We start from the raw sequence: 20,122 nt of genomic DNA, 5'->3' as shown, positions 1-20,122 counted from the left end.
TATTGAATTATGGATGCACTTGGGAGGTTTGCTAAGCACTCAAGAAGCTAGAGTCGCACTCGGCTATCGCCTCGTGCGACTCTTACGCTTCTTTCGTGCTTAGTAACCTCCCGCGTGCATCCATAACTCAATAGTGTACGCTATGGCGTTTACCATTTGTTAATTATACGGTGTTTATTCGATTAAAACGCGTGTTTGTCTCTTGTCCCTTCATTGACGTCACTCCTGTTGAGTTTTTATGATCCCATAAGGCCAAGCAAGTAGTGGGAATGCTTGGTAACCGCGCAATACTTATCAAACCGTAATGGCGTCGAAGAGCGCCAAATTTTGTTGTCAACAACAAGAAAATTGTTGTGTGACCCAGTGAGTGGTTTTTGATTCTTCCAGTTCATTTGTAGAATCACGGTAATAATGCTGTGCGAAGAACAATATGTTTTATGAAACCTTGGGTTTATAAGAATATTTTACCGGTTGAGTAAAGGACGAAAAAAAATGTCTGCTAAAAATAAGAAATTTGAACGAGGATCGGTCACTTCTGGCTCGTCTGAAAACTTGTCGGCAAAGAGACTTGGCTCAGCTAAGGTAAACAGGCCTAGTTCTGCAGATGGAAGCAAATATTCAGCGCGATCTACGGCAAGTTTGGTAAGTTTTTAATTTGTCAGTACTGTGTATATTAATTCTATCATTAGTTGTATTTGAGCTTAATGTGTGTCCACATCACTAGAAGATATGGAACATTTAGAGTGTGATATTGAGCCTAATGATCGAAGTCAAAGACTATGTTAAGATTATTTTTTCAGTTAAATGGAAAACTTAATTAAAACTCTTGAAAGAACCAAGGTCAAGTCAGACTTTGGAAACCTCATTGATATGTATTAGAAAACACAATCTGTGGTAAATAAATGTTAACTTTAAACTCTTTATTTGTAAGTTTTTCTTTCATAAGCCAATATCATAGTGCAGATGCGAATGCATAGCCCATGTATCCTCGAAACTTCTCTCTTACTTAAAGTTGTACAATATCTGGTTTAAATTTTTTTTTATATTAGGAATGAATACTTTTTGTGTCTAGTCAAAACATGTAATGTAACTCAGGGTATTGCTCAGTATATCAAATGGACATGTGGCAAGATTCAAGATTGTAGCCAAGATCTGACTGGGGAGCGTCCTAAATTAAATATAGAGCAATCAGACCTCACTGTTCTAGTGGTGTCTATGGACATGCTCCCCTGGAAATATTTGACAATATTGAATTGTCTTCAATTCAATACATATAACAAAGAACTCTGGACCTGACATTTCAGCCCCAGGGTGAAGAAATTTATTGATCAATATTTAAGAAATAACAACAAGTAGATTTACACTAAAACAATATTTGCTCTTGATTTCTATGCATGACAGATGACTTGAGCTGCACCCTCGTCAATTATCACGCGATAGAAATCTTGAGCTCATAATCTAATTGTTTGATAGAAACACAAGTGGAAGTTAGAGAGAACAAGAAATGCTGAGTTTTTCCACAGCTTTTTCAAGTTCTCCTAAACTTTCACAAGTGTTTCTATTAAACAATTAGATTATGAGCTCGAGATTTCTATCACACATAGAAATCAAGAGCAAGTAATCTAATTGTTTTAGTATAAATCTGCTAGTTGCTCAAAACTTTATCTAATGCTCTTCACAGACACTTAAAAAATGTCAAGAAGCGGCCATCATTTTGTTAACAAGGGCACACTGCTATGCTAATCACTCTCTATTACAGAACAGATAGTGAGCAATGTAGCCAATCAGAGAATGGCATTCGTGATAGAACGCTAGTGGATTTATACTTAAACTCGATAGAGACAACAACAACAACAAAAAAGAACAACAAAAAAAAGAAAACAACTTGTTTACTTTGATTATCAAAATGTAAATTCTCTTTAATTGCGCCATCATTACGTCAACAGCTCATGCTAGTTCTGTGTTTCTATCAATTTATAGAAACATGATTTTTAAACAATCATCGCATATATTTTTTGGGCTAGATTCTATATCCAAACCATATAGGTATCTACAGGATGTCTGTACACTCATCTAGCTTAAAGCCTGCCAAGACTGCGCTTTCAGTATTGACCATTGCTGCCAGCTGAATTTATGCCTTATATATAAATATAATCACATTATTATTCTTGAAATAATTTTTCTTTTCCAAAACAGGTATTGGTAATGCTGACTTGACCTTTGTTCTTTAAAAAATATGGGTTGCAACATTTGAAAGAAGCATGTGCTCATTTAGAGCTGTTATAAATTTTTGCTTCCTAATGCAAAGAATACAACGTAACACATACTGAATGTTTTGATTTCAAGTTCTCAACTTCAGTTAATCCAATATCACATTTTATACCATGCCATTGGAACTTAACAACCAATCAGAATACAGGAAAGCAGTTGCATACTTAACGGCGTTACACCCAACCTTCCCATTGGAACTGCGTGTATGCTGTATTAATTGTGTTTTCCACTGTAATTTCTATGGCATGGTTGTATTTATTGGTCTACGCAATTGCTTGTGTATATACCAAATAAATACAAGTGATTGTGAGATGTTCCATGGTACATGTATACTTCTCAAGACCATTGCATAACCAGTACATATATATATAAATGTTTATGCATAGCCTATATTAGTCTTTGATTTGTAACTCATCAATTACTGCCAAAATCGATGACTAAACAACTGATTTGCCATTTATTACAAAACAAAACATATTATTATCTTTCCACTGTTGTCATGCTATGTTTTGGGATGTTAAGTTAAGAAATTAGTTTTTTAAGAATGAAAACTATTCAAACCATGACTCCTCTTATTTGGCTCCTTGAAACTGTTGTTCATCTGACAAAGAACCCTTGTATTTGTAAACCTCGCCAATTTTTTTGATGTTATTAATGTTATGTTAGTAAAAGTTTTTTGTCTTTATTGTAGGATTCGGATGTGAGTGACTTTCTGTCAGTCACTGGAACAAGTAAAGTTCCTCAAAAATCTGGACAACATAAAAGGAGTAAGTTAATGATATGACTCTCTGTATCTGTGGAATTATAATCTGTAACTTCTAGTACTGGGGTTGTCTAGAAAGTGAATACAGTGAATACCAAGCACAGTGTAGGACAGGATAACAAGGTTCTAATACTGTTTTTCTTAAGACAAAATCTGACTGCATTAAATCCCAAATGTTAGATTTTATTGTTACCATTTTGTGCTGTGATTGGTTTTCATTGTCTAACTGCTTTCTTTGTCACCGTAGCATTGTTACGCAGACTACAGGCCTGGTATTTCTGGTGGTTTTTGGTGGAATAAGTTACTCAGATCTGGTCAGGAAATTGTACAGTAGTACAGTAGCATGCATGCAATCTTAGTGTAAAACTTGTGAGCTCAAACCTTGCCAATGGCAATGGCAAAATTCATCCTATTGTCTTGTCACAACCAATTTTGTTAAGAATGGTAACTGAAAACAAAATTATACATATAGGAATGAACATCAAAATTACACATACAAGAATGAACATAAAACAACGTGCTGGAACTGACATAAAAAATTCAAGAAAATGAAGCAAAATTAGTGAAGAAAACTTACAAGGCAAATGAGAAAAGCTTTAAACAGAACAGCAAACATAAACTTGTTACTGGAGCAGAAACAGCTAAAAACCCATACTGAAGAGATAAATATTTACATGTACATGCCGACCAAATATACAATGTGCATAATACATATGAAAAATACAGAAAAAGAAAGAAAGAAAAAGTTACACTAAAACACAGAACTGTGCATTTGAATTCCTGGCAGCTATAGATATCAAGAAAATTTTATTGCTATTTCAATTTCCTTTTTAATTAATTGTTTTGCAGGTGGAAGTGCAGGCTTTGTCAGGTCACGGCACAATGAGGTTCATGTATCTGGGAGTGACAGTGACAGCACAAGAACCAGCAGTAGCTCAGGAACAAGAAGAAAGACTGCAAACACAAAAAAGACTGCAACGACAAGGTAACCTTTACAGGGCTAGAGAGAGGATTTTTTTTTATTTCAGCAGCGTGGATTAATGTTTTAGAATACTTAAGGTATATCTAGCAGACTAAGCATTGTACTATTTGTGTGAAAAATTAGTCTGTTGAACCCTTGTTGTTTCAAACCTGGTTACAGTATCTCAGACCCTCTGCTTTCTCAAACTACCCATTATCTCAAACTCAAATCCATGTTTTTTAATTAGATAAATTATACATTTTTACTTTGTACTAGTTATCAGATTTCCTAAATTGACGATTTCCCCTTGGATATGCATTTTCAGTCATTTACTATTGGCTGTCTCAAACCCCTACCATTTTGAACATTCTTCACTTCCCTTGAGAGTTTGAAATAGCAGGGTTCTAGTACACTGTACTTCTTGTCCCTTAATTTTGGTAACCAGATCTAGTAACAATATTGTTGACTGTTTGACCGAGACATACCTTTAACCTTTATGTCCTTTCCTCTTCAAATCCTCAATTACGTGTACTTCTGTTTCTGATTTTGTTCCCCTAAGTGGTTCACTTTGACAATCCACATTGACCTTCTTTACCAAATGAACATTGTGCCATACGTGTCTAGAGTCTATATACAAAGCCAAAATTCTTCTTTGTCTTTGTCAGGTTTTCTGAGGATCATATCCCTCTTATTATGTCACAAGCCAAAGCTAGAGCTAAACCTAAACTGGCCACAACTTTTCAGGTAAGTTAATCCTCTTTGGCTGAGTAGTTTGAACTAAAGTTGACAAATAGATTTATGTCTCACACTTTCTAGAGAAGCTGTTACCATCTCCAAAAGTTTCTCCCAGATGGAGGACACCTAAACTCCAACTCGGGGTGAGGGGGCTTAGGCAGTTGGGGGGTGGGGGTGAAAATTGTCCTGGTCAGTAACTTAATACTGCAGAAATCAGAATTAGTTGTTGTCCTGTCAGGCCACTAGATGTTTTACTTTTTTTAATTCAGCGACATACCAATGCTGCCAAGGCCAGCCCTGGCGCTCTGCCAGACAGACCATCAGCATCATCCCAGAATAACTTACAGCCTGACGAGGTTGATGAGTGGTGGCTGTCAGTTGCTGATCCTACACCAGTCCCTCCATTGTTTCTGCAGTCCCCTACAGAATTGAACAAGGAAAATGACTGGTGGCCTGGTTCGAACAAGACAAGCAATCACGTGGGTGAGGATTTTCTGTTGGGTGATGTCAGTAATGCCCGGCCTGTCACGAACAATTTTGATCAAAGTGATCCTGACTTTGACATGCTTGAAGGAAACTCCAGAATCAAACCTGACAAGTCAACTACAAGAAGGGAAGACATACCTAAACTATTTCTTGATGATCTTCTGGAAGACGAGGGTGACAGCAGGCGTAAGAAGGCTGCTGTGAGCATTCAGCGCTGGTTCCGTGGATGGAAAACCAGGAAGCAGCTTAGTGGACAGAATGCTGTCAAGGAATTGTTAAGTCAAAAGAAAATGGAAAAGGAGAAAGAGATGTTGGGTGACCATACAAGCATGCAAACTGAGGTACATTTATAAGTACATGTAGTTTGTTTATTAATAAATGTAATTTTCCTGGCAGAGTTAGTCCTGGAAAGAGCTGTTTAATGTTGGTGACTGACGAATCAACAACCTGACTGAAAGTCACCTTCGGAGACAAGTGTGAAGGTTGTTGAAACATCAGTGCTCCTGATACTTCTGGCCATGGGTTTGACAAACAAGAGGAAGATTTGTATTAAAGTTAGCAGGTTTACCCCAGTTCTCATAACTTCAACAGGGTGGTACATGGAGGCAGTATCCACTGCAGGGTTCCATAGTCAAACTCTTTTCGTTTGACGCAAACTCTGTGATGTTACAGCAACATTTTGTTAACTCAAATTGAAAGTTGTCCGTTCCTTTGAACAAATTTCAAACATTGTGTCACAACAGTGCAGAGCTCCCTTTAAGGGAACATCCAGTTAGACTGTAAGGCAAGACAAGATTGATACACCAAAAAAGAACTACATGTAGTTTCTGGTTTCAGACTTTCAACAAACTAATTTCGTGAACAGTGCATTCTCTGAATGTATATTTGTGAGTATTGTGAGTCCACTGGACAATCCAGAGGATTGAGAATAAAGCAGATCAAGGACTAAATCTAAGTATGGGTAAATTTTCTTTAGCATCTCCAACTTGTTGATAATTTGTGGTTTATGAAACTAGCTTACTTTTGAAGCTCATAATGAAGTTTGTTCACATGTTCTTCTGTGTCATTACTCCTATTTAATGTTTAATTCACAGGAAGAACTTAAAGATCAAAAGGAAGATGAAAAGAGAAAAAGACGTGAGGAGAAAGCAAGACTAGCAAGACAAGCTGCTATACAGGAACTACAGAAAAAGAGAGAAGAAAAACGACATGAGAACCAAAGAAAGGCAGAAGCAGAATTGGTACAGTTTTGTTGTTTTGCTTGCCTGGGTAAACAGAAGTGTCTCTTTACATGCTTCTAAGTTATTTCTTTCGGGAAAGACATGTTAGATTTGACATAAGAGAAGTCCAGAGACATAGTTGATGAAACTACATTAATATGAACACCGTCTCTGATTGGTTGTTGTTAACTTGTAAAAATTCTAAGCATACCATATTGGCCAGTCAGTAACATAAGGAGTTACATGTACATGTCAGAGGTGAATTCAGTTATTCCTGTTGTGCAGGAGGACCTGAGCAAATGAGGGTAGAAGTCTGTTTACCAACAGGTTCTTGTCTGTGGAAAGTTTAACATATAGATAATCTTATGTCATGCTAATTGTATATCTTGAGAGGAGATCCATGTCATTTTACGTGTAGTGTTAATCAAAGGAAAGCTAGCGATGAAATAATAAGGTTGCAATTTGAGAGACTGCTGATGTATCTACTGTTGACTGCTGATGTAAGTACCACTTTTCAAGAATTAGTCTTTCATTAATTTCATGAAACCTTTTTGGTAGGTTTTCCTCCAAGCCAGTGGAAAAGTTAGTAAAAAGAAATCAGGGAACTCTTTATCAGCAACAAAGCCGAAACCTAAGGGAAAGAAGAGCACAGGTGTTGGTGTGTCTAGCAGTGCTGTAAAAAATAACGAGGCAGTAAATTCTATTGAAACAGCATCAAGACCTGGGACAGCCAGTAGTGTTGGAAGGAAGGTTGATGAACTATTCCAGGTGAGTTACACCTAGAACTTCCATATGAGACTCCTGTAGGAAGCTTCCTGTGAGTGGTAACTACAGAGGTCGACATGCAGATGCAATGTACCTTCAATAAGGAGGCACCTTGTACAAATGGATGAGTAACACCTGCATTAAGTGGCCACCTTCTTGTAAAGCTGTCACCTTCCATAAGGAGTTGCTCTCAATAAGTGAAGATATATTAACAACCATATGTGATACTGACATTTTAGCATTAGGCCCATAAACATAAACAGCCTGCCACCTCCCATTGGCACTCACCTACTGCAAGTGGCCATGTTACCATGTTACCATAAACCCGTTACACATGCAGATGCTTTCCTGAAGTTAATGCCTCCTAATATTTACTTATAAGTACGGTATATACATAAGACCTACACTGTAGTGGTTGCCACACGATTGTATGACCATCGTTTATACATTTGGTACATTTAAACCATTTTCAACTGATTGTGTTAACCCACAATAACACTACCTGCAGTTATGTTTTGCTTTTTACTCTCAGGAATCTCGAGAATCACAAGTGAGTGCTGCCGCCTCTGCTGCTGATGAGCAAGCCACAGGACCTCTCTTCTCTGATCGCACAGATGACACAGATAAAACAGTAACAAGGTACAGTGTACATCCCATGAGTAGACAAATGCTCTGCTGGGAATAATTTCCAAATGTTTGAATACATGTACTTCCAAGATGGTTTCCTATTTTGAAGCTACTTGAATGCATTTCTTCAGCTCCCAGGTTGGTGGAGAAAGTAAGACAACCTTTGATGATCTCCTTGAGTCCCTCAAACAACTGGAGGAAGAACCACCAAGTCTAATACCCATGGAGGAGAACAGTGCACCTAAATTTGGTGGATGGGGTATGAGCCCTTAAAATGTATTCATGCAATAGACTTGGCCTGTATTTTCTGGGTAGCATCCATTGTAGTCTTCTTACTAATGGTTAGATTTTCAGTCTCCAGATTTTGTGCAATGTTTCGTTGCTGCTGAGCAAGTTACATTACCCATACAGCGCATACCCTCTCTCCACTCCAGGATCTAAGAGTATATTAAATGATCGCTTTATAGCTAGAAACTCCTGTTAGCGTTATGATGGCAATATTATAAGCTGTAGTCAATGGATAACATCCTTCCAAGTTGAAGAAATGACACGTTTTGAGAATTGGAGTTCCATACCATCTGCATCATTATCGGTGTCTGATGTTTCCACTAGTAACAGTTTACATACTAAGTCTTGTATTGACATGTAGGTGATTAAGGCTTACATGTGTGCACTTTTTTAACCTTCTTGGTATTCTTTATGTTTGTAGGGCAAGATTTTGAAGGTGGTGATCAAGACAAGGTAAGGGGTATTCATTTGATTTGATTGTGCACATTATACAGTGGAACCATGCCTTACGGTCACCTTGTTGATACGGTCACCTTGTTATTGTGGCCACTTCTTTTTGTCCCGCCTAAACGCCAATACGTTTTCTTATAAGAAAAATGGCCAATGTAGTTGAACCTGTTTGTATGACTGTACAGGAATCTCAATCCTGAGGGGTTTTGTTTTTGTATTCCTCTCGTAGCCTTACCTTTCTTATGCTTCTCTGGACCAGTTGAACAAAGCCAAATTAGAGAGGTTAGTTTTCAGAACTTCATTTAACTTATTTTGTTATCTGTTTAATTAGTACTTGGACTGGCTAAGAGTTTGAGAATCTTGTTTAAATGCAGTTAAATGCAATTTAACATAGTTAGAACCAGGAGCACTTGTCAAGCACCTTTGCAGTCAGACACACGTGCAAGGACTCTGTATGCTCCGTTGTAGCCCAGTTTGCTGTTGTGAACTTACAGCATTTCTAATTCATGTCTTGCTCTCACTGCAGTCAAGGCCAATCAGGTGCTGCTCTATCAGCTGAAAAACTAAGGTATTGTCTGTCATGCATGCACGCTTCATGTTGACTTCAGGAAATAAAAATAAAGTATTGTGATAGTGAAATGAGTAAGTCAATCAAATCTAACACGAAATGTGGTTAATGATGTTAAAATTGTGTTACAAATACATCCAAACCAAAGAGTGTCTATTTCATATTCCTAAAATGTTATTTTTTGAACTTGGCTTTTCACTTATACCGACTCTGAAGTTAATAATGCAGTTATTACATACTATACCAATCCTGTTACTAGCCTTCACAAAGAAATATTTACAATCAGATAGTTGTCGCCACTTAATTTCAGTGTGTTCATCTTTCTAAGACGATTTTGCAGTTCAAGGTGTATGGCTGTTTGCCTGGCGTGTGTTCCATGCACAGAATATGATTTCTTTTCATTTTTAGGAGTATTTTGACATTCTTGGATGAAGTGGAGAAGGCCGAAGACGATGCTGTCAGCGAGATAGGTCAGGTAAGTCCCAGCTAATACATTAGCAAGTTTCTTAAATTTCCATCCTTGGCCCAATCTTTTAAACAGTGTTTTGTGCCTTCTCTGCTTGCCCAAAGAATAGCAGCCCACAGCTTCCTGGCCTGAGCTCGCATTACTGTGCAACAATTGAGCAAAACAAATTTATAGCCAAATATGGCTATGGGCAAAAGGTGCATAGCCGCCTTTATTGAAACATTCGAAGCAATGATTAGTTCTTGATACATAGTTCTACCCAGTAAAGGTGAGGGCCAAGAAAATGCCAAAAGCAGATGCGCTGAAAACACATATCCTGCCCCACCCTAGGCAAGCGCAACAGAAGAAAAGATGCGCTATGCATTTCAGTCACCAATATGAACTGGTTGAGGAATATTTAAAACAGTGCTTACTCTGTGACCACTTGAGGCTTAATGTGTGACATGGTTTGATACGGAGTGATGAAGAAGGCCAAGAACTTGGCTCAAAAGGAAGCTTTGTTTTTACGTTTGTTTTGCTCTTGTCAGGCGCGGGATGGTGCCATATCTCGTGGATTACCATCATCAAGCACCTCAGCGTCTGTAGCAGTTGATAGGGAGTAAGTAAAACCAAACAAATGTATCATCTACTTAGATTTAAAAAAAAAAAACGATTTTCTAGAGTGCAGTCACTAGAACAGGTTCTGTTTTAAGCAGGAGTTTCTGATTCGTGCTGTCCAGTCATCAAATTATATCACATATTGTTAAGATAACGTGCTAAATATGGCGGCAGGAGTAGTGTAAATTTCTGTCCATTAGGCTGTGGTTCTAATTGTTAGCCTGTGTATAAGACCTTCATGTTGTGTATGACCATTTAAATGAAAGTTACTGAGCAGTAATTTCATGTGTTACCCTTTACTATGCTGTAAAGGGATGGTTCTAACTTTTGGTCTGGATGAAAACCTAGTTTGGGACCATTCAAATAAAAGCCGTTGCAAATACTTTCATGTGGTACTGTTTATTTACGCTGTAAGACGTGTTTCTACACACTGTAACTTATACGTAAGGAGATGAAACCATAGCCTGTGTCTATCCAACTAGCGTTCATCTGTGATTTTCAATAAACTGCCATTAATTCTGACTCTGATGTATTTAGTAGCTCGTGGCCTTTGGTTTGACAGGCGATTCTTTTTCTTGCTGTAGGAAGGACGAAGCCGCCCTGGAGTCGGCCGCAGCTGCAGCCTCTGACGTTACAACAGCCATGATGGCGGTGAAGATAGAATTAGAAGAGAAGAAAAGAACTAATGACTTGCTTCAGAGAGCCTTGGTTAGTAAAAACCCACAGGGAGCACTCCAAATAAAACTTTCCAGAATTTTACCGTGAAGTGCGTCTTGCAGTTCTTAATTTGTGCATTTTGAAATAGTGGCATAGAGACTCCCTGTACCAAAAAACTGTAATGTAATGTGCTGTAGTATCAAAATGGTTTCTAACCGTTTTTCTAACACTAAATTACAAAATCGTTGCTTAACAACAAATTTTATCTCTTTTCCCCATTGGCTTCTTGGAGGCGAATAATTAAAATTTCTTGGACTGCCTGAAATTTCACCAAAACATTCATTCGAACGGGTGTTCCAAGTTCCAATCCCTTGTTAAATTTTAAAGGAATTCAAGCCAGACTTGAAAACTTGAACCATTTTCAATGCAGTATGCCCTTTTCCCCTTTCATCCTATTTCATCGTTGCCTCTTTGTGGGTTCGTGACATCTGTTGGGTATTCTTCTGCAAGATCAACTATTCTTGTTGGGTTTCCTGTGGTCTTGATGTGTTTATCTTTAACTTGGGCGACACTTACGTAACAAAATCTTAAGTGGAGGCGCAGTGGCCTCGTGGTTAGTGCACTCGACTCCGGCAAGCAAAATCGCAAACCCTGTGACTGCAGAGCTGTTTTATGCACAGAGATTCTTTTCATCAAGAAGTTTCAGGCGTATACTCTTCTCTGTCTTGAAATACCGATTAAATGAAAATGGCTTTGCGGGCCCGAAAAGTTTCCGGGCCTTTCGAGAAACAGGCCCCTGGCCAGGGATATTGTGTTGCAGTGTGTTCTTGGGCAAGACACTTTACTCGCTTTAGTGCCTTTCTCCACCCAGGAGTACAAATGGGTACCGGCGAATTTAATGCTGGGGGTAACCCTGCTATTCACTAGCATCCCATCCAGGGGGGAGTAGAAATAGTAAATACTCCTAGTCGCTTCATGCTGTAGAAACCGGGATAAACTCCGGCCTGATGGGCTACTTGGCTTGTATGCAGACTTTACCTTTGAGCGACAGAGCATCTTTAAGTAAATTCTTCCCTCTCCTATCAGAACCAACAGCGTGAATTCACGTTACGACAAGCCAAGGAGATGGAGAAAGACGCCAAACAGCGCCTGGCGATACAGCGACAGGAGTACGAGGCAGCGATTCAGAGACATTTGTCGTTCATTGACCAACTCATCGACGACAAAAAGGTTCTTGGCGAGAGATGCGAAGAAGTGGTGAACAAACTTAAAAGTACAGACAAGAAGTATGGAGATAAAGTCAAACAAATGGAAGAAAAGTAAGTTCGTTCGTTGGGGAGGCAAATTAAACCATTAAAATGTGAGGTTAAGAATTGCAATGAGAATTACGTCAGCCATAGCTTGCTAGGAAACTATGGCTGACGTCAGGTAGTAATATATAGATCGTTTGGATTGCGTGTCGAGCCCGAAGGGTGCTTCGTGAGCCGCAATGAAATAATGAAATACATGGAAACCAAGCCGAAAATGTAAACCTATCCTAAGCGCGAAAAACATCACGTGATCTAAATGGCTTTTGTTTAGTAATTGATTGGCGAGAAACGCACCATCGTTGCCGTCTTTGATTTGTGAGAGCGCGTTGCTCGAGTTTTTTTTTTTTTTACCAATTAGGGGTCGTCAAATGTAAAAGCCGTCGGAATGGCGCTCGTTGGTGCAATGTAAAGCTTGATAATTAATTGTTCCTTTTCAGTCATCAAGTTGAATTGAAGAAACAGAAGGAAGTTATACTGGCGGCAGAGAAACTCAGACGAGAGAAATGGATAAATGATAAAACTCAGCAAATCAAGGTGAGAAGTGGAGGATACTGGCAGAAGATTAGCCGCAAGTCGCTTTATACCTGGCTTTTATGATGGTCTGTCAGTAGATTTTCGTATCAAGCGTTCTTTATGATTTAACAGGAAGTCACTGTCAAAGGATTGGAGCCTGACATCCAGAAGCTGATCGCAAAACACAAAGCGGAATTGAAGAAACTCAAATCTACCCATCAGGTATTCCAACTACTTCCGGGTAGTCAAAACGAGTGCAGTGATGGGCTAAGCACTTTAGGCCCTGAACTGTCCTTCTCTCGCTCTATACAGGGGTTAAAATCAGGAGGGAGACTCTCCTCTCGCGTCTGGGGTCAACCCAATATAGAGCGAGGAAATGAGAGTTAAGGGTGTGGACTTGGACGGGTTGGACTGAACACAATCGTGGCAAAAGTGAAAACACACACCACATAAAGGCATTTTTAGGTGTTTGTTTAAGAGCTCTGATTCGATCTCCTTTAAATTCAAAGCATTAAGTCTGTGTAATTGATTGATTGACTGATTGACTAATTAGTTGATTGATTATGTGCTTTGCGGCCTTACTGTATTTGATGATGGCAGAGGAGGCAGTTCTGTTCTTTCATTTGTTATTATATGGTATTGCGGGTTATTTGGACGGTCTTTTCCAGAAATACAATCAGTCACGTTACGCTTCAGGCCGCCAGTTTCCGAGTGTCGTAAAGTTTTGAGGATTGTTGTTATCGGCAGGTCGAAACTTTCGATTTTCCAACCACCTTGACACTTTCTCACGACTTGCGGGCGGAAGTTACCAGAAATTTAGAGCAATTTTACCAAGTAAACTCATGGTCTATAGCTAGTTATTGTTAATGATTTAACGGCAGGCGGAGTTACTTGAAGCTGATGAACGTGCAGGTAGAAGATATATTCAACAGATAGAAGAATTAAGAGATCAACTGGAAAGAGAAAAGGAAAGCGCCTGCTCGCGGGAGAGAGAACTCTCTCAACAAAGGTACATTTTGTTCTCGTAGTTTCCATTTTCACTGTTAAGGGAGCTAAGCCACGTACAAAATCGCCTTTAAATTGAAGGAAACCTGAAAATAGTAGTTTATTAAGATAGAAAAACACCAAAGAGATAGTAATAAACCATAAAAGAACAAGGATGGTGAAGAATGGAGAAGATTGACACGGATTACAAACAACAAACCTATAGAAATTATAGGCTATTAACGATGAAAAATGCATTGAGACTGCATGGTTATTGCTTATGGACTTTTATTTTTTTGCAATTTTTTTTTATTTTTTACCAAATTTTGTTAATAATATATTACAATTCCATGCCTAAAGATAAGTTACATACAATGAACTAAAATCCTGTTTATCGACTTGCTCGTGAAGAAACGCTGATGGATTTTACAAGGATTAGAATAGATAAGAGCGAAACTCACAATTGGCATGCGTGAAAGAGTTTGACTGGAAGGCTAACTGACAATATGATCAATACTTGACAAAAGCAAATTATACTATGTAAATTCTGGATTTTTGTCCTTCTCCTTCTTAGAATTCGCCTTGTTTTTGACTTTTAAAATCCCCGTTGTAATGATTGAAATGGTGTAGTCGAGAATGAGGTGAAGAGAAAGCGAGGCGAAAGAGAAGAAAAGAGAGAGAAGGTGGGAGAGGGCTACCTCACCCCCCACTGCACCCCCCCCCCCCTCAGCCACGTCACTATCACCCAGTTCACCCAGTTCCTTCTCGACATTTCTAGTCGCAGTCAGACCGGCACCCTTCCAGTCGGAACCGTTTCACAGGCACAGGCTACATTTACTAGTAAGGTGCCAACTTGAGGGTTTTTTTGTTTTTTTCGTTAAGATATGAGAAGCAGCTGGAGCAAGAGGAACAAGCCTTTCAGCAGCAGAGACGGCGGCTGTACGCTGAGGTGCAGGAAGAGAAGGAGAGAGTAGCACTGCAGGCTCAAAAGCAGCGGCAAGAACTGGATGAGGCACGAGCAGCCCTGGAGGTGAGTGGGTATGCTTTGGTTTCGAAATCACAGGCAACCAAAGAACACCTTGAGTATGGCCAATATGACTTTGTAAACAGAAGTTAGGTCGACCATAAGCAAAGTCTACTGGTTTTGAACAATTGTTTGGCAAAAACCTTGGTTAGAAACTTTCGACTTTCGTCTGCTGTACTCCGAGAAATGAATACTGGCTTATTGTTGACAATATACTGGTCAGAATAATCTGCTAGAGATCAAGGACCTATTTAAGAAGATTCAGGAGTAAAAACTGTTTGTGGATTAATCCAAAAGAAACCAGAGTTCAACCCTAACTACTCTGACAGGCCTCGAACCTGTAAGAGTACTTCTAAGAGTACAACACAACCTGTTTCCTAAGTTCAATTTTTGAATTTGGTTTGTGTTTGTCTCTTTTGTGGCAGGAGTCCCATAAGAAGTCTATTCTGGAGATGCAAACATCCCATCAAAGAACAATCGATGATCTGGAAAGAAAACACCAGGTAAGAACAAAAGATTGTACAAAAAACAAAGAGTCATATATAGGACGAGTGTACTGGTATGAAGTGATATTACTGGAGTGAGGAGTAAGCCGTTAATTGAAGTAAATTTCGAATTTATTTTAATTGTAGTTGGAAATGAACGAGTTGAAGGAAAGACTGGAGATCGAGAAGCAAGGCTGGATTGAGAACTACATGAAGAAACAGGTACAAACTCCAACCATATATGGTCGATTAATTTGCCTTCTCAATTTACGCCCCGTCCACACTACGTCGGAGAAATTTGAAAACGCAGCTTTATCTCTACGGTTAGGCCTACCGTCTGCGCTAGTCCGGCACGAAAACGGACCGTTTTTGGAGAAATTTGAGAACGGCGGCTTTGCGTTTTAGTGTGCACGGAAAACATTTTGGAAACACTCAGAACTCCTTTGCAAGTACAAAACTCCAGCCATACAACTGGGGTAGAGTTCTGTTATCACACCCACGTTACATCACCTCTCATCCTGTGAGAAGTTGTTAACCATGAAAAAATGAGTACAGCGTGACATGGTTAGCAAAGTGGTTTCTTTTCATCTTTTAGGACGCCATGCTAATGACTAAAGAGCGGGAGTTGAAAGAAGCAGTCCGCGAGGGCCGTGATAGGGTGAGTATATTTGGTTTTTTCTTGTCTTTCACACTTGCGACAGGGCATGGCAAGCAACTTTGCGTGAAGTTTGTAAATCAGTGAATAGTGTGGTCTATTTCGAATTTCAACAGCCAACCAGGAACAAACTAAAAACACTTCATGTGCTCGATTTACGGTGCGGTGTCGTAATCTCTGCTGTTTAGGACAGGTGGTTTCCTGCTGGTGTAACATATCTGCCCTTTATTTCTCGAGGAGGTTTCTAAACTTATTGCACTCGATCCAAAAACTTTGTAACACCAGTTGTTTGCGTGTGACCTAATGGGTAAACTGGCATGAGTAGCTTCGATGGTGTTGATGACTTGTTTGGTTTTTTCCACCTTACGAATTCGCGAGTAAGATGTCGACAGAACAGTAAGAATATACAGTAATGCAACTAACCGTTCACGTGACTATTGTGTTGTAAAACCTGTTGACCAGTCGGTGGTCACGTGTTTTACGGTGACTCGTAATTGGCTGAATCCACTGTGTGCAACTGCAGTGGTTGTATGATTTCAGCTGGAAATGGCTTGACGTGTTCTGTAACACTTAAAATTCTTTAGGAAATTGAAATGGTGATTTCAAGACTGGAAGAAGAGACCTCGCTGGCGAGAGAGGAATGTGAACGAGCTGCAGAGAACAGAATCAAGTAAGCAGTCTGACAGGACGGGGCTGTCTTTGCCTGGGTCCTATGCTCCACCAACAGATGGGTTGGGACAAGGGGCGGCAACCACGGAGTAAAGAGATCGGAAAAGCTACGGGAGGCTGGAGAAGAGAGGGTGGGAAGGGAGACTTCTAGTTAGTGGGGTCCGAGTTCTTCTGACCCTTCCCTCCTCACTAACAGTTCACTTCCACCCACTTCAGACGAACTGTTGTGCTGTTGTTGCTTCAGGATCAGTATGAAAAGTGCTTTGGTAAAGAAAATTGTCTTTTTATTGCGTTTGTAGGCGGGTGAGAGACAAATACGAATCTGAACTGAAAGAACTGGAGGAATCTGAGAGGAATATGCAGGAGAAATACAACAACATGAAGGTAAGTGCCAGATTCGGCGGCACCAGTGTTTGATTTCTCGAATAGAATCTTTCACCGCGGTTATATTGCTCTTTGTAAAACTCCTTCGTAACCGTCATGTGATTCATTCCGCAACTTCGTCTTTTCAGAAGTTGAAACATTTTGATTCTTTTGGTACACCAGTCAGTCAGTCGGTCGGCCGGTCGGTCGGTCGGCCACTTAAAGATATACAGACAGTAGAATCAATTTGAAAATAGTGGACGCTAGAAACGATGTACCAGCTTTGCAATAAGCATTTATGTATAGAATACAAGAAAAACTTAGGACTGGGAGTGGTATATGGAAACCCATTCATTCCATAATAGAAATTCGCAATTACTGTTTATCTGCTTTCATTGCGGTATCTAGGCTCGGTTATCCGAGGTTGACGGAGAAAATGCGCGGTTAAAAAGCACGGTGAAACAGAAGGACGAAGAAGTGGAGGGAATCGACAAAGTGGCCAAAAGACTGCAGGAGGAAAGAGGAAAAGTGGCTGACATCATTCGACAGGAGTTTGCTGACAGGTATGCAACTTTACGTGACCGATCAGCATCGAATGTCTTCTTGCAGAAAAATTGGCTGGGAAAAAAAAATGGCTGGGGGTGTCCGGCCCGCTTCCTAAAACTCTTACGCCATTTAGACCAAAATCTGCAATTTTCCCTACCCTTCAGACCTGCCATTTAATTAGTTACCTGGTTCTGAACGATGTTAAAGGCATTGTGAATTGCTTTTGTTGATGGTCTTATCGATAATGATGAAAAAGCAACCTCTTCTAATAAACATACCCTCTGTGATGTGCTAGTGTGGTTACTACGATTATCGGTTGACTAAGGCACGGCGAAAGTTTTGTCACAAGGTTTCAACGTGAAAATCGTGTTGTTGTCGCGGGCAACTGGCTCCTTTTCCAGCGGCAACTTGCCGGTCTTTGACGTCATCGGCAGCAAAGCGCGCGAAATTGTAGGCGACGCGACAGGCGACGCACGTCTGTTGATATTGTTACCAATGGAAACGAGGTAAGTTGCCCGTGACAACAGCGCAATTTTAAGGCCAAAAGTGCGTCACTAAACTTCCGTCACGCCTTGCTCAACTGATAATCGTAGTACTTTGGTTTTGGTGTTACAACACTCAATTATCAACCGCTCAAAGGTGGACACATCTCAAAGGCAGACAGCTACATGTAGAACCGTTACTCAGGATGTCCGCCTTAGAAATAGTCCACTGTGTATGTTTTTCTTTTATTATTATTATTTCTGTCTCGTTACATCAGGCTTGTGACAACTGATGAAGACAACAAGCGTCTGAAAACTGAACTGAGTGAAATGAAGGCTCGACACAGACTGGAAATAGAACGGGTCACTAGAGAGAAGGAGCAGGAGATGGATGAAGTGCATAAGAGGTTTGTGAGGGATGATTTGTTAGTTTGAAATCTCAGTAGTTCAGTTTTGTTGGTCATTATGGGAGGTGTGATGGCCTAATGGTTAGTGTGTTGTGACCTGGGTTTATCAACTGTTATTCAATTCGATATCTACGTCCAAGACTATGGAGCAAACTAACAAATAAAGAAAGATCGGCGATAAATCTCAAGCAGTTTAAGACCCACGTACGGAGGCTAGATCTAGACAACATCCTAGATGGATGTAGTGGCTGCCATCTTTGTAACTCATAATTTTAATTTCTCTTATAAGACTTTTCTGTATATTATTTTTAGATAGTTCTAGTTAGGTGTCCCATTTTAGCAGTGGGGATTCTCCACTGCTAGATGTAGTTAACACAATGTCCTCAGCCAGGGCTCGAACCCGGACCTCTCGATCCGGTGACGCGCGCATTAACCATGAGGCCATCGCGCCTTCAGAAAATACTTGGTGCAATGTGACAAAAATTCCGGGTAAAAGTCAGTGTGTTTGTTTGATACACCTGCTAGCAACCGTTAATGCATTTGTTTGTTCGTTAGGGTGAAGCAGGCCATCGCCAAAAAGGAGGAAACATTGAAAACTTTACGAGAACAACACCAGGTGAGAGAATCCATCATATCGTTTCGTTGCTATCAACTTAATTTGAATTAATTTAATATAATCTATTTTCACTGCACAAATTATAAGCCATAAGAAAACATACCAGTAATAAATTATATAATACAAAAGAAAAAGGAAAAGAAGAAAAGCAGCGAGGAAGGACTAAAAGGGAACATAGGAACCATACGTGCTAGTCTAAGCAAAATATATAACAAAACAAAGAAAAAAGCTGTTTAAATACAGCGTCAATTTAACATCAAAGGGCTACTATTACGCCCAGCCGGTAACATTTGGGTGGTCAGGATCAAAGTTCTTGCATTTATAAAAGTCTCTGCATTGTCTGTTGGAGCATGACAGGTTAAGATTATCAGTCCTAAGCCCTTCGGGTAGGTTATTCCATAATAATGAATTTTATTTTAGAAAAGTGCCCTTACAAAGGTCAGTTCTTGTTACCAACATGGGTCATCTCCATGTAGTCCCCATGGAATTACAGGCATCATTTGACTCCCATGCTAGCGCTTGTTAGATGTATTCAAGTTAACGGTCAGCTTTTCATGAATAGTGTCGTTTGCTTTGTTTTGAAATTCGCTCGTTTTCTGTTTTTGCACAGGCGGCCATGAAGCGAGCGGAACATTTGGAATTTTTACTCCAAGAGCAAAGAAAGAAGTTACTGTCTTGAAGCAGTATTGTCTTAAATTCGAACAGCGACGGCTGATTGCAACACTCCTCCGGTTTCCATGACAGTCGGAAGCCCTTCGTCCAGTCGTTAGCCTGCGAACGTCTCCGAAGTGTTGCCGAGTTTATCCGAAGTCAGTATACGACATAGAGGCAGTCACCTGGCTTGTGTTAATGAATCAACAATCCCTGTCATTACTACCGTCGCCTCATCAATCAGATTATGGGCATCGTTCGTATTCACAGACCATAAAGCACTGTAAAATATTCGGAGAAAAATTAAACAAAGATGGATTAAGCATCAAGAAGACAATTCTGTTAATCGGTTTGGTCGGCGTCTGTTCCATTCAGTAACACGATAATTTTGGTCAAGGTGGAATAAGACGCTAAGAGAGCAACCTTATTCATTGGTCTGTTTTTGAGTGCCAGTGTTTTTTAACCAACCTCTATTCATATATTTATAACACAATCTCCATTTCGGCGATCACACAAATAAAACAGGCTTTTTGAACCGTTTATATGAAGTTAAAAATTGTTAG

At 39.7% G+C, this 20,122-nt stretch overlaps 1 protein-coding gene across 1 annotated transcript; it reads left to right on the top strand.

Moving 5' to 3' along the window:
• The first annotated feature begins 253 nt into the window (after nt 1-253).
• LOC110046595 (centrosomal protein of 131 kDa-like) lies at nt 254-20,099 on the top strand. The gene is made up of 29 exons (XM_089290095.1): nt 254-642; nt 2,963-3,038; nt 3,884-4,019; nt 4,661-4,739; nt 5,000-5,557; nt 6,311-6,457; nt 6,995-7,204; nt 7,734-7,840; nt 7,960-8,087; nt 8,538-8,569; nt 8,796-8,848; nt 9,093-9,134; nt 9,543-9,609; nt 10,128-10,198; nt 10,782-10,905; nt 11,941-12,173; nt 12,602-12,698; nt 12,810-12,899; nt 13,559-13,686; nt 14,544-14,691; nt 15,111-15,188; nt 15,318-15,392; nt 15,766-15,828; nt 16,410-16,495; nt 16,794-16,878; nt 17,266-17,420; nt 18,164-18,292; nt 18,848-18,908; nt 19,519-20,099. Exons 1-29 carry the CDS (start codon nt 493-495, stop codon nt 19,585-19,587), a joined length of 3,477 nt encoding a protein of 1,158 aa, XP_089146221.1. The 5' UTR covers nt 254-492; the 3' UTR covers nt 19,588-20,099.
• The last annotated feature ends 23 nt before the right edge of the window (nt 20,100-20,122 follow it).

Source organism: Orbicella faveolata, unplaced genomic scaffold (genome assembly GCF_042242905.1).
Source record: "Orbicella faveolata isolate gen_17 unplaced genomic scaffold, um_ofav_v1 contig_2, whole genome shotgun sequence".
NCBI classification, from domain to species: domain Eukaryota; kingdom Metazoa; phylum Cnidaria; class Anthozoa; order Scleractinia; family Merulinidae; genus Orbicella; species Orbicella faveolata.
The sequence above is the reverse complement of the archived record's forward strand: the minus strand, read 5'-3'. Positions and strand labels throughout refer to the sequence as shown.

What these genes read in the sequence shown, in the direction of transcription:
- LOC110046595 (XM_089290095.1), top strand. Translation starts at nt 493, where the DNA reads ATGTCTGCTAAAAATAAGAAATTTGAACGAGGATCGGTCACTTCTGGC. An exon ending in CTGTCAGCGAGATAGGTCAG is followed by an intron (nt 9,610 to 10,127) that starts GTAAGTCCCAGC and finishes TGCTCTTGTCAG; the next exon opens with GCGCGGGATGGTGCCATATC. An exon ending in ATCTGGAAAGAAAACACCAG is followed by an intron (nt 15,189 to 15,317) that starts GTAAGAACAAAA and finishes TTTTAATTGTAG; the next exon opens with TTGGAAATGAACGAGTTGAA.